Source organism: Seriola dumerili, unplaced genomic scaffold (assembly GCF_002260705.1).
Source record: "Seriola dumerili isolate Sdu_G_001 unplaced genomic scaffold, Sdu_1.0 BDQW01000043.1, whole genome shotgun sequence".
Taxonomy (NCBI): Eukaryota; Metazoa; Chordata; class Actinopteri; order Carangiformes; family Carangidae; genus Seriola; species Seriola dumerili.
The window spans coordinates 2,881,024-2,896,017 of record NW_019174298.1 but is presented as its reverse complement, the minus strand read 5'-3'; the positions used below and the strand labels follow the sequence as shown (position 1 = coordinate 2,896,017).

The window sequence follows — 14,994 nt, the reverse complement described above, 5'->3', positions numbered from 1 at the left end:
CTTCTTAAAAATGTCAAACTAATTCTTTAAGTTATGTGTTATGTGTGTTCAAATTTGAACAAAAATGAATTTGTGTCTATTTTCAGTAACATTTTATGCAGCTCTTGTGATTTTAATACTCATTCTCTCAAAACATTTGTTTTTATGATATCAGCAGTTTTAGTAGACAATAAAAAAAATCAGATTTCCATATTTTATTGCTTTTTTTTTGGTTAAACTCCAGTTGATTTATTTTGGTTCATGTCTGATACTGTATATTTCTGTGAAACTGTCTAAACCATGTTGGCGTATCTTTAATCTTCTGGTGCTTTCAGAGCCACGGATCAGTACACGTTCATAATAAATCAAAAGATCAGCTCAAAGTTTTATGAAAGCTTTTTGAGCACCATAACAAAACATGTAAGAGTCTTAAAAAAATTTTTAGGCTGAGTTGTACGTTCAAACTATAGTTTGAGCTTGAATCACAAAACATCTCAGAGTGTTATTGGATTGGAATTCCAGATAGTTCTTCAGTGTTTCTGTATACTGCACTTTTCATTTTGATGACAAGATCATAAATAGAAATAGCTCTGCAAAGTCTAAAAGAAGCATTTTGCAATCCCAAATCCCATTCTCCCTCCTTCTCATCACATATTTCATACCTCACTGACTCCTGTATTAAAACATAATGTCTTTTGCATTTCACATTTCTTTATTTTTATTTCACTGAACAAAGGTAAGCTCTGTTGCCATGGTGATTTCAATTACTTTCAAGTATTAGAAAAGGCAATCCCTCTAAGAAATTGGCAAGAAAGATGTTGTACTTGTATTAGTTAATCGTTTTTTTTTTTTTTTGTTATTTTTGACTACGCTGAAGTTTTTTTTTTTATGTATGTGCAAAGATTGCGTTGCACTTTGTTGTTGCAAATAGTGTAATTTCATGAGATTCATAATGTAGTAATTAGTGGCCAGTTGATAAGCTGCATTGGAGCTGTTTATGAATGTTTGCATCATTTTAGGTAATCTTCACCATCCACATGGTTTCTTATCTTTGGTGGTAACTCTGGCTTATCTCTCTGTTGCTAACCTTCTCTTCCTGCGCTGTGTGTCATCTCTCTCCCAGCTGGAGGAGCTTCAGTGGCCAGATGGGGAGCAGGATGTGCCGATCTCTGTGTGCAGTCTGCCCTGCAAAACTGGAGAAAGGAAGAAGAGGGTAAAGGGCATGCCATGCTGCTGGCACTGTGAGCTGTGTGATGGCTACCAGTACCAGTACGACGAGACTTCCTGCAGACTGTGTGCCTATAACATGAGGCCCAACCCCAACAGAACCGCCTGCCAGCCCATCCCCATCGTCAAGCTGGAGTGGCACTCCCCCTGGGCGATAATCCCCGTCTTCCTGGCCATGCTTGGCATCATTGCCACCATCTTCGTCATGGCGACTTTCATACGCTACAATGACACACCCATCGTTAGGGCGTCGGGCCGGGAGCTGAGCTACGTGCTGCTAACGGGCATCTTTCTGTGTTACATCATCACTTTCCTCATGATCGCCAAGCCTGACGTGGCTGTGTGTGCCTTCAGGAGGATCTTCCTGGGCCTGGGCATGTGTATCAGCTACGCCGCACTGCTCACCAAGACCAACCGTATCTATCGGATCTTCGAGCAGGGCAAGCAGACGGTCACGGCCCCGCGTTTCATCAGTCCCACCTCCCAGATCGCCATCACTTCCAGTCTGATCTGCGTGCAGCTGCTGGGCGTGCTGGTGTGGTTCGCTGTGGACCCACCAAACACCATCGTCGACTACGATGAGCAGAAAACCATAAACCCCATGCTGGCCCGCGGTGTGCTGAAGTGTGACATCACAGACCTACAGATAATCTGCTCACTGGGCTACAGCATCCTGTTGATGGTGACCTGCACCATCTATGCCATCAAGACAAGGGACGTACCAGAAGACTTCAATGAGGCCAAGCCCATTGGCTTCACTATGTACACCACATGCATAGTCTGGCTGGCCTTCATCCCGATTTTCTTTGGCACAGCCCAGTCGGCGGAGAAGGTGAGTCATTTCTTTCTCTTTTGCTTTCTCTCTCTCTCTGTCACCACCCCTCTCTTTGTCTGTCTCTCTCCCTCCTCTCACAAATTTCCCTTTCATTCCTTCGGCCCTGTTTTTATCTTGTCCAAACATGCACACATGCATATTTGTGCAAACACAAAACGAAAACACAAATACACATTCACACACACATTTAGTGACTGTATAAGTTATTGCTTCATTTTCTTATGATTTCATATTCACATGATTCCGATGTGCATGGAAACCTACACTCAGACCACCACAGACAGAAAAAGGCATATCAAGGCGGAGGGAGAGTGGATGTTAAGCACCAAGAATAGTGAAATGCCTGAGGAGTGATACGGGTGGGGATGCCCGCAGCTCCAGATGCCATTATCTTAGCTCTCATGCCTAAGGCTCAACATATAGTATTATGCCTTACTCTGGAAAGAGAGACAAACGGGTTGAGGAGGTGGAAGAAGAGGAGCATGAGGTGCTAGAGGAGGAGGAGGAGGAAGACGGGGAGAAATGGGGGGGTAAATAGAAGTTTGATTCAACACATTCCATCTCCTGACAGCTGCGCGCCACTCAACAAAGCATTTGACATTGGGTGCTTCTGGAGTTGATTGAGAATATGACACTTTGACCTTCTGTGCTAGTCATTGCTTATCTGGCCGGCACTGGGCGGAATACAGATGCATTCATCTGCCGGACTCATGAGCTGCGCGTGCTGCTTGGCAGGCCATGTGTGCAAGACAGAGCGGCGGGGAAGTTTTCCACTGACAGAATATCGATGCTGACAGGAAAGTGTTACTCCTAACCTTTTGAGAGGCACACCGTTCAATATCCTTCCTGCTAAGCTACCGCATGAGATGGATCAGAAAGTGATTTTCCTCATCTCAATTTGCTGCTGATTTCATAGATGAATTACACCCTCAGCAGCGATTAGGAGTTCATTATGTTACTTGCGGCGACTAGCGAGGCAGTAATGTGTTTATCTTTCCCCTTTATGCTGTTAACTCTTTCTTCACACCAGCTCCTGCCTTACACTCACCTCCAGTTCACACCACAGCATCTTGGTGTAATGGGCTTTGTGGGTGCATCTCTGCTTACTCCCCAGTCACTGCTGGTGAGAAGTGCCTTTGCATGTCTTGATAACATCCTCTGCGAAAGCAGCGCGTATGTAGTTCAGGTGAAGTGAAGCGATGTTATCCATCATTTCAGCTTACTTATGCTCAAGTTTACAACAATTCCTCCTCACATCTGTTTCTGCAAAGACTGTACTCACTGGCTTATAAGATTCCTTCATGAATACTTCACTAAAACAATGGTACAAAAATAGTGAAAAATAGTGTCATTAGGTGACAGATGAGATTTATGCTGTTTTTGCTTGTGTGCAGATCTGCACATGAATAAACTAGTGGAGGCTAAATGTGATGCTTTATCCTCTCTTAAAGTACCTTGCCCTATGGTGTTTTTATGTGCAGATGTGGCTGAACACCCACACAGATTTGAGTCATCTCTCTCACCCCAGGTTGTCAAATATCAGAAGATTTATGAAAACACTGAGATGATATGATGCCAGCTGCCAATGATAATCAAAAAAATTAAAAATCAGCCGCCTGTTTGACCTAACGTTGTTTTGTTACATTGTATTGCAGCAGAAGTTGTCACTGCACTGAGTGGCATTTCTTTAACTCAACACCATTTAGATGCCCTTATTTTCCACACCTGTGACTCCCCCTCCCCCCTCCCTCTGCTCATCCAAACTCATGTTGAGGGAAGCCATGCGAAAATGGTAACAAAAGATCACAGAGCAACCCCCACGCCCCCTCTGCCTCCCGTGCACCTGCATGTGCTCAGTCAACTACTCAGCACTCTCAAGTTAATGACTGTGAGAGTCACCAGCATCCAAATTCATCTGTCCTCAGGCCTAGAGATCAGCCCAGTTTTGAAACAAATTCCAGGCCCGGGAGTCTCTTCAAACAGACTTTTGAACAACCAGACATCACAGAGATGTGTAAAATGGTGTTCACAATCTCTAAATGTAAAGGGATGCTGTCAGTGAACACGAGAATTCTCTTATTCTGTAACGTCTTTGACCACAAAACAGAACGTTTCTTCCAGTTCAGAAGAGTAGGATGATGATATAATGAAACACTTCCCCTGAGGCGCAGAAACTTTCTAGTAAAACACCCACAAAAATTCAATCACTCTTTAAAGAGAATTTCAGGTCATGAAAGCTCACATACCATACAGTAAAATTCACATGATAAATTGATAAATTTGACACACTGAATCTCAATAAATGTCTGGAAACCACTTAGGCTCTTGTGAGATGTCTCCTGTAACCACATGAACTTCTTGAAGATGGACCGTGCTGTCATGTATCATTAGCAATGAATAACTGTACTTTGCAAAAATGTTCTCATTCTATCTTTCAGCAGGGAAAATGAAAATTGAAACTTCTAATCCTCTTGTCTCTCCACAAACAACTACAGATGACAAGAGTTAGAGCCGACACTTATGGCAGACTGCAGGCAAAAGGCTAAAGCTGGTCAAGTGTATTGGAAAAGCAAAAAGGCTGTATTTTTTAGTTTTGAAAATACGTGCTGAACATCCCTCAAGATGAAGAAGATACCATGACCACCAGTCTGTATTTATTTATCAAGCAAGGGGGAAAGCGTAACATCGCTGTTTTACACCACTCAGAGCTGCAAAGTAGAGGTTAAGATGATGTGTTGTCGTTTTCACTTGAGTATTAGACATGGGTAAAAACAGTAATACAGAAAAAGTAGCTACACTTCTTTGTATGTAGGTTTTATATCATGTTTGCAAAACTATAATACTAAAATGAATTAATTTAGTTTTATTTATTCACACTTACAAATGTAAAATAACAAACACAAGTCTACTGTATACACACATATATACATATATTTAAGCAATATCACACAAGAGGGAGTGATGCGAATATCAGCACGGCTGTGATTCGGTCATAGGTACAAGGCCACATGCAAGACAATTCAGTATCACGACCTCAAGTGTGATATTGCTTTTATACAACAGTTCTACCAGCGCCATATTAGTTAGATAAGCAGCAACAGATTATGATTTGTTTGTTTATTTCATCATTTCTTTGGCAATGCCAACACAAATAGTTCCACAACTGGACTGGTACTGGACTGTTGCTACGCAACACATAAACATTTTCCTGACCTGCACAGTGCACACCAGCTTGCTATTTTGTCTATATGTTACCTCAGGAGTGCGCTGGAGTACTCTGGCGTCTTCCCTTCATCCTCTTCTGACGACCATATATCATTTAATTCAAATGTTATTTCTGGAAATATATATATCTTTGCAAAGTTTGTCTAGGATAGACAACAACTGTTAATGTAACACTGATTAATGGTTAATAGAACACTTGTGAAGCAGAGTGATAGATGTAGTTAAAAGTCCCAGTGCTGCTGTACTATAGAGCAGCACTCATGGAATGCCTCTAATCCAATCAAATTAGTTGGTCAGACCTAACTGTTGTATAAATGTATACATATTAGCAATGAATAAAAACATGACAATAACAAAATGAATGAAATAATAAAATGAACATAATCTGGCAGAAAGAAAGAAAGAAAGAGAAATCCATAGACGGGTGACAAGTAAAAGGGAAAACCTGGAGAACCAGGATGACAATGCCTCCATCCACAGAGGGATCACTGAATGGTCTTTATGAGTATGAAAGTGATGCTGTGGCCTTCTCAGTCACCAGATCTCAACCCACTTGAATGAACTCCTATGGGAGATTTCTGACTGACATGATAGACAGTGCCATCCAGCACCATCATCAAAACACCAAATGAGGGAATATCTTTTGGAAGAATGGTGTTCATCTCCCCAGTGGAGTTCACAGACTTGTAGATTTGATGCCAAGCAAGCATTAAAGCTGCTCTGGCAGAACATGGTGGCACTACACCTTAGTATGACACTTTATGTTGTTTTTTTCCTTTGGTTTGTCACCCATCTCCATATTTAATTAAGTCAAGTTTTTTTTTTTTTATGTTTTTTAAAAGCTGAAAGATTTTAGACAGATTGTAGTGTTTGTGGAAACTGGTACCAAATATTTGGTCCTGTAACTTTAAGGGAAGATTTACTGCTCATACAGAAGTTGTTACCTGTGCATGTTTTGTAGTTATGAAAGTAAGAGTTTAGCATGAACTAATTTTCAAAGGAAACAGGTTTAATAAATAACTTAAATTTCACCTTCATCAATGTGCCATTTACCTAGTATACATATACCTCACTTACACCTGGTATTAACATGCTACCTGTATCTGGATAAGGAAAAAGATATGTAAATGCCAGATATAATAATTATAATAATAATAACTGTTTTCAAATACAGATTTATCTTTATAACCTTGCCCCAAAACATAATGGGACCAGAGTTTGATTTTTGTGATCAAAGTTGAATTCATGACTGTGGAAATTGTTGGTTCTGACAGGGTCACTGTTTCAAAGCTTAATTTTGTTTGTTAAAAAAAAACCATAAGATTGTGAGGACACTGCTTTCTGCAGACACAGCATGTGTTCTCCTCTACCCCCAGTACGCAGTACAGGCAGTAAGTCAGCCACAACAATTACTAGGTTTTCATCAAAACAGTATCTTTGGCCCTCTGGAGTTCTCTTAAGTTTTGGCCAAGGTCTGTCCAGTCAGTTCATTCCTCCTCTTGGATGGTTGATAATATATATGGGCCCTATTTAGAACAATGAACAAAACACAATAAAGACAGGTGGAAACAAATCAGCGTCTTGCCCTCAGATTGTTTTGATTATCATCTACCTGTTCAACAGACGCAGAGCAGGTTATATGTCTCACAGCCTCTTTATCTACCAATCACGATGTCCACAAATGGGGACCTCCTCTGCTGAGTCAAAATGGAGGGAAGACCATCCGCACAGAAAGCGGTGTCTCCAATACGGAACAGGGCTTTGCAGCACAAAGCCAGACAGAGTTATTCATGACATGAGCCGGGCTGGAAAGTAGGCCACCCAAAAGAACAAGAGACATCCAGGTAGTTGAGAGGAGACTGCAAATCCTCTGGATCCATTATTGAAGGCATTCTCTAATGGGGCAGAGAGCATCCTAATTGTCACTTACTGAATCAAGTCCTTATCACTGTGTGCATTTATAGTGCTCAACCATACCCAACTAAATTGCCTTTGCAGTAAGTATATCCCTGGTGGGTATAATTATGAAAATTACCCTCAACAGCCTTTTGTCTAAATGGAAGACATGTCATTTGTTGTGGCTGGATGTTGGCATTTGACTTGTCAATGAGATGTAAAATTCAAAATCAACCATTTGATTCCTGATGAGGATGTTAATAAATCATTACTGCGGCTATAAATAGAGAGTTGCCAAGCGGTTGTGAAAATGACTTCATGTATTTATTTATGTTAAAGCAACAGGAATTAATTATGAATGTTCTGTGACAAGCTAAACATTCGAGTGGTGGGTGAGAGGGGGTAGGAATTTGGGTCAAGCTCATAGAGAGGCACAAAGAAAAACCCTGTCTCGGTGATTACAGACAGTAAGAAAAAGGATTTGGTTTGTGTGTGTTTGTGTGCATGCGTAGCTGCATTAGAGGGAGTAAAAGCCCACATACCTACACGTTTGTGTGTGTGTGTGTGTGTGTGTGTGTGTGTGTGTGTGTGTGGTGTGTTTGCTTGTGTGAGTGATTAGTATGAGCAAGCACCTAATGCTCATTGTGCGCCTGCTCTCCTGCATGGTCAATAAATCAGTTCTGATAGGGTCAGCATTGCAGCGTCTAAGGTATCAGAATCTCATTAAAAGCTTATTCCAGTCCTGTGTAGTTGCTCGCACCAAACTCTGTAGTGTTGCTATGGATACCAGACAGGTTACCAACTACCAAACACGGAAACACAGCACTGGGCGGAGATTCTCTGGTGATTATATTTGACGCCATGTCTACTCCTCGCAATGCTTTGATCACTTGGCCCAATATCTAATCATAACGGCTGCAAATTCAGAAGGCACAGCAACATTTCTGTTCTCACCCAGCTTCGAGTGACACAGGACAGAGTGCACTGAGAGCATTGTGATATTCATACAGTTATTAATGCATGGCGCACCAGCCAGATCACTGCCTCTGATGCTGCTCCACAGAGAAACAGGAGGCGATGGAGGGAGAAAGAAGCAGTTGAGTGTATTGGCATGTTGATGATATCAGGCATCTGAATGATTGGTGGAGATTGGAAGACAAAGGCATGACTGGCATGTAAATGAGTCCATCTTGTATGAGAGAAATTACCATTAGTCGTGCTATTTACCAGGAAAAACTGTATGCAAATGGTGACATTTCTCCCTCTCAGTGAAGCGCTGAGCATTTCGCTGCTCTGCAGATACTACCCTGTGGTGGCTAATGTGTTTACAGTTGTAACCTCTCCCCATCCACATTACCAGTGGCTGACTGGAAGGCAGCATATAAGTGACGCTTTCAAGTGCTGTAGATTAGTGAGGATGCCTTGGTGATGTGCTCTTGAAACAATAATGCCCCCTCTTGAAGTGATTCTTTCTCCTCCAAGACCCTTAAATGAAACAAGAGGCTCTTGCCTTTTTGCTGAATTACTGACTTCACTTCCTCTTAGTGAAATCACTACCTTTTAATGAGGTCACCATATAAAATTCATGTTCACCTGAATAATACCGGGATCTGGGTTATGTAAGTTCACAATTACAATTTGACAATGTGAAAGGTGTTATGTAACGTCAGAAAAAAGAATGTCATAGAAAGAGAAAGTGGCGGTGTAAGTCTCACATGAATGGCAGCCTTATGAATGATCTTACCACTTAACGCAGTGAGAGCCTTTCATGGGCTGCACTCCACTGTATTTAGAGCAGCAGAGAAACAAATGCAGACCCGCTGTATAATGCAGATACAGTGTTCTTAGTCCATACTTAGTCTGTTGTTGTATTTTACATTAACATGGGCGCAGATAGAGGGACTGTTAGAGGAGGAATAAGCAGCTGAGAGGCTGTAGATTGGTCTGATGAACGTTTGAGTGGTGAGATGCAACATCCGGTGGGAAGGGAGAGAAGAGGTGACTGCAACATGTCACAGTCATCGTCTGCCAATCTAGTCGAGGGTCTGAATGGATGGACTCGTAGAAAAACGGCCACGTGAGGACATTTTGATAAAGACATGGTGATGCTTCTGCTATTGTCATTAATACGCTTGAACCATCTTCGACTTGAGTAAGTAGCTGCAGGTCAGGCTTTAATAAATGCTTCTGGATTATGTTATCGTGCGCATGGCTGCTCCTTTTGCCACAGCAACACGCAGCAAATATGCAGACCACCTATATACTGTATCTGATAATAATGTTAGATCATCAAAACAAGAATTTTATCACTGAATTAAATTGTCAGTTCTTATCAGGAAGTTTTGTACTACACTAGTATATCAAACAACATCCCCTAATGATGTGGCTCCTTGTGTCAGATTTTTCTTCACTCTGAGAATGAATGAAGAAAGGACAACGACCAATGAACTTTTTTTTGCTGGATGCTCATATCTTGTTATCAGGCAATGGTTATTATTAGGTTTTGCCTCATCACTGTGCTCAGCAGTGTAACTGTTCTGTAATTGGCCACAGATGTTTAACCATCATAGCTGCCTTGTCCCTCATTTTTCTTGATAAGGGTTTAAATGCTACTCCTGAATTATTTGTCTGCCTTATAGTCAAATCAAAGTCCATACCACAAACAAAGGAACTGTCCATTTATGTGAAGGTTTTCTGCTCTGTATTAAAATCACTTTTTATCTCTCTGTGTCTTCTTCCAGCTGTACATTCAGACAACCACCCTGACCATCTCCATGAACCTCAGTGCCTCAGTAGCACTGGGCATGCTCTACATGCCCAAGGTGTACATCATTATCTTCCACCCTGAGCTGAACGTACAGAAGAGGAAGCGTAGCTTCAAGGCCGTGGTCACAGCTGCCACAATGTCATCACGTCTGTCCCAGAAGCCCAATGAAAGGCCCAATGGAGAGGCTAAGACTGAGCTATGTGAGAACCCTGCTGCTGACCCCATGAGTAAGTGTCCCAGTGAGACAATCACAAAGCCTCAGAGCCCCATGCATATGCACCATGAACCATGCTCATTCAAGTTTATATGAGATCAAAAGGCTTAAAAGATGACTTCTAGTCAAAATGAATTTAGATTTAAATATAGAATAAAGTATTTTCTGTATTATCATCCATTATCTATTTATACACCAGATTACCCTTATGGAAGTATACTTATAACAATAACACTTATATCTGCTTACAACTACACTGTAGCATGTTATAAACCATTTATTAGATTGGTATACACATGTATACATATATTTATATACTGTGTGTGTGTGTGTGTGTGTGTACTTTACTGATTCTATTTACTATTTTAAAACTGAATGCAATAGTTCAATAGTTAGTCATTTATAATAAAGAACACCATATTAATGCTTTTATACATTTGGTCACACATAAGTTAGCTCTAATTGTGGTAATATTTATGAAAGCTAGCATCACACACACACATGAGTTTCATATCAAGTATTTGTGTCTTACAGCAGGTGCAGTCACTGTCTGGTTTGTTTTCAATGAGTTATAGAATAAAGCTTATGGAGATTAGTTCATGATATAGACCACAAAGACCGAGAGTTCAGATCGCTCTCTCTCTATATATATATATATATATACGTATATATCTGCAGAGTGGAGCTTTCAATTGGTTTTAAATCTTTATTTTCCTAGAAGAGCGAGTGAGATGTCTCTATTCTTTCTCGTATCTTTCACATATTTCCTTTCATCACCAGAAAGTCTCATTCCAGCAATTTAATTGGGTGGCTACTGGATAAAAAGTATGTATAATGCCCTATAGAATGGACCCAGCTATCTTGTTTCCCGATAAATGCCTAGACCTTTAGCCCAAGTGCACGGCAGAGAGCATGAGTGAAGATGGGGAACTGCTCTGTGAAGAGATTTGAAGAAGCGAAGCTTTGTCGCCGGGAATGGAGGGAGATAATCTGTCTCTGTAGCTGTGTGTTACTCATACCACCCTTCATCTGAAACAGTAAGCATGATCCTGTTAGCAAAGATAATACTGGGTATTAGTACATGAGGGGGAAGCCTACATTCCTCCATAGTTAGGTGATGTAGTGTTTGTTTTTAGGTGAGCAACACCGACACTAAAAATGGTTTTAGAGAGGAAAAAGCGTAAATGCTTGATTTTAGACCAGTGTTGCTATGGAGTCAGGATGAAGACGGAGTTGATTGACAGCTCATGCAAATCACACATCAGAGGCTCCAAAGGCTTCCTCTCCCGCAACGCTTCTAATCACATAGAGTGATCATGGCACCCACAGGTGCGCCAGCCCCTCAACCCCTCTTTGAATTCTGCCTATGAGATGACAGATTTTCCTGGGAATTTCTCCAAACACCCAACAGTTGTCACGCTCATCTGTCATGAGCCGAATGAGCTTGTGTATGTGTGTATGCGTACGATCGTGAGAGTTCATCTGTGCATGCGGTTTTCAATGTGTGTATCAGTGTGTGACTGAGTGTGAGAGTTACGCACAGAGTTAAGTCAGAGAGATGATGCAAGTGTATCAGGGGATCGGGAACGCATCCTTGCCAGTCACACATGTGGCTCATCGCGCACATACATATTCTGCATATTGGGTGAAACCTTAACATCTGTCGCAGCAGCACATCAAACATCCCCAAGCAGGGCATGCGGTCTCTGGGAGGCCCTCCCAAAAGTGCACCGTGTCATCTGTTCTGTGTGTCTTTCACCTTCTGTCTCCCCTACATGAATGTCTTCTCGCCTCGTCTCTCTTCCCTACACACTCTCTCCTGCTCTTGCCCTTCTTTTTTAGCGACAGTGGAAGTGACATTTATTAATGGCAAATTTATGTGCATGACCGCCCCGAAACCTGAACTGTGCCTCAACCATCCCTGGAGACTGTCCGTCAATTTCTGTAACCATCAGAGCGCCAAATACCTCCCTTTCAGGGCCCATCAGCTCTGTATGAGATGACTTGGAGTGATTTATAGGATTAAGAGCATTAACAGCTCCGCAGATTTCCATTGGTATTGATACAGTGTAATATCTTCATGATTGCACCTCTCAGACGGGAGGATTCACCCTGTAATTCAGAGATAGTGAAACGATTCACTGTCCGGTATATTTTTTCCAGATATAAATGAACCAAAACAGGCGGGTGTGGATGCATTCATGCTTTTCAGATGGAATTCATTTCATTAACAGTGAATACTGTGGTAGGAAAACACAGCCTAACAAACAAGAAAAGTTAAGGGATGAGATGAATATAATCAGCTATCAATATTAAAAATTTAAATGATCACATAGGTAGATGTGTTCATCTCAGAGAAGTAGACACACACACACACACACACAGACAAGCAGAAGTTTCTCCAAAATGATTGCTCATTCTGAAGACTGTTTATGGTTACCAGAAAGACTCTGTTGTACATTTACTAATGTTTTATTCATCATACTTGCTGGCCAAGACTACAAAATGCTGCTGTAAAGAAATGGTGCGACTTTAATTGCATAGCCCATGGGAGTTGGTCGGCATAGCAACATTAAAGCAGCAGAATGGGTATTTATAGCAAAGTCTGTGATGAAGAAAATGTATATTGACCTTCTCCACCATACAGACAGTACAAAGTGTGTATAGATATACACATCCTTGTGCTTTTCTATTGGACTACATAGACATTTTTTTTATCCCAGTCTTAACCACAACACCACACCCTGCCGTAATCCAGAGACTAACCTCAACTCAAGACTCAATTCCTGCCTGAAAAAAAAAAAAGCCTTTTAAAGAAGTCATGATAAGCCAGAATGACCTGAGTTCACAAAAAACGCCTTCACTCTGAAGGTTTGGAACTCAAATTGGTTCTCATAACGATAGATACACAGTACGAGAGAACACACAAACACACACAGCACCTAGGCACTCAGCCACATTCAGATATGTTTCCATGGCAATCCAGACTGGGATCACATTGCGTGCCGTAGCATTTGTTCGGTGCCCACTTGTGTGGTGTTTGTGTTTTTTATCACTAGTTCACATCTGAAAATAGAATCTAAGGCTTCACATCGGGGCATTGGGAGTCGAAATGATACACTGGCTCAGAAAATGTAGCTACTGATTGCACACAGCTGATGATAAGAATGCACGGCACAGTAGGACGAGTTTCCCAAAGCGGTGTGTTCATATGCCTCTGCTTACCCATTTTGGAGATGCATTTTTTTTTTCTTCTTTTATTTTCTTTATCAAAGTTGATCTTGATTCTTTTTTCTTTATTTTTTTACTCTGTTCTCAGGTCAAGCAACCAAGAAAACATATGTGAGTTACAACAACCTCAGGATCTGATCTGCTTGAAAATGAATGCTGTTTGTCCTTTATCTGTGATTGAAAAAGGGGAAGGGAGCAATAGCGGAACAGAGAAAGACAGACAGAGACAGGAGAGCAAGCGCAGGCATCCCAGCATCACCTGCAGTACCTATGCACTCCAGGACTGTGTGGATAGCATCCAACCTTCATCCAGACATGATACATGTGTCCTGACAGAAACTAGCACAGCTGTAGGCCAGTGTGGTTGGGCCGCCAGAACCAAACTGTAGGTTTTACGCTTGTGTCGTGGCCCCCCTTCGCTCTCTGACAGAGAACAACTTGCCTGCTAAAAGGGGGGTCACTGCGAAAGAAGACAGCCGCAAAAAAGAAAAGGGACAATGGATCTGCTTTCAAGATGTTTTCTTTTGAAATGTCATTAAAGCCATATTCTCTTGGGGTTCCCATTATCTGATTTCTGTTTTGTATTGTTTATAAGTGATTTTATTCTGTGCCTCTTTTTTCTTGAAGTTTAATTTAATGACCTTGAACAGCAAGCTCTGCCACATACAGTATTTTGTTTTACCAAAATCAACTCAAATCAGTCCCAGATGATTATTATGTTAGAGTGATGGGCATTGTAAGTATATTTTCTTTGTAAATATTTGAGAGTATTTTCATGTTTGGAGTACAAAAATAGATATCCAGTCTTTGTTCAATTGGATTTGGATGGTAATGAAAAGCACCACAAAGTGTTCACTTTGCATGTGCCAATGTATGTCTGTTATATTTGATGTAAACAAAAAAAAAAGAAAAAAAGAGAGAAATAAATTCTGAAAATGATAATGAGCTTCGGCATCCTCCTGCGGTTTGTTTTCTTTACCAGGACTAAGCTTCATTAAATGACAGAATATGGCTTTAATCTGTTGTTGAATTGACCCCCCTCACCCCCCACTTCCCCTCTCCCCCCGACCCCCGTATCTGCAAGCATGTTTGTTTTACATAGTTTCGTACTGGGTACATTATGCCTAATTATGGTGTGGGAAACATTAATATCAGAGCAATCATGCAAGTATGTTGTGATATCTGCTATATAATGAACATGTAATAAAATCATTTTGTTATCTTTTATACAATTAAACCCAACAGCATATCATAGTTATTTCTGTGCATGTCGCATGTGTGAGTCTGTTTGTACGAGTGTTTGTGTGTCATAGCATGAGAGAGTGCGGGGTGTTTAACTTACGTATGAATAAGTACAATTAATCACCGAGTTGTTTATGGATTTCTGTAAACTGATGGAAATGTCACGTGCTCGTTTACTGTCTCACTCCATGACGAGGCACATTAGCAGGCTCGCTGAGCGGTGCTGTCATGCAGAGATGAGACCGTGCGAGAGGAGAGGAGAGGATGTCCACTCGCTCACTCCTTCACTCACCCTTTGCTCTCTCTGTCTCATCCGTTGTTCCTCTTTCTCGCCGCTGCTCCTTCCAAAGTCTGGCCACCAATCCCCTCCACGAATAA

At 41.3% G+C, this 14,994-nt stretch overlaps 1 protein-coding gene across 1 annotated transcript in view; it reads left to right on the top strand.

Moving 5' to 3' along the window:
- The window catches only part of LOC111217300 (metabotropic glutamate receptor 7-like), a 60,288-nt gene extending 45,908 nt beyond the window's left edge, over positions 1–14,380 (top strand). The window contains exons 8-10 of the mRNA XM_022739097.1: positions 1,103–2,038; positions 9,904–10,156; positions 13,463–14,380. Coding sequence (XP_022594818.1) covers positions 1,103–2,038; positions 9,904–10,156; positions 13,463–13,512 — 1,239 coding nt within the window. The 3' untranslated portion in view covers positions 13,513–14,380. The remainder of the gene's footprint in view (positions 1–1,102; positions 2,039–9,903; positions 10,157–13,462) is intronic.
- Positions 14,381–14,994: the final 614 nt, after the last annotated feature.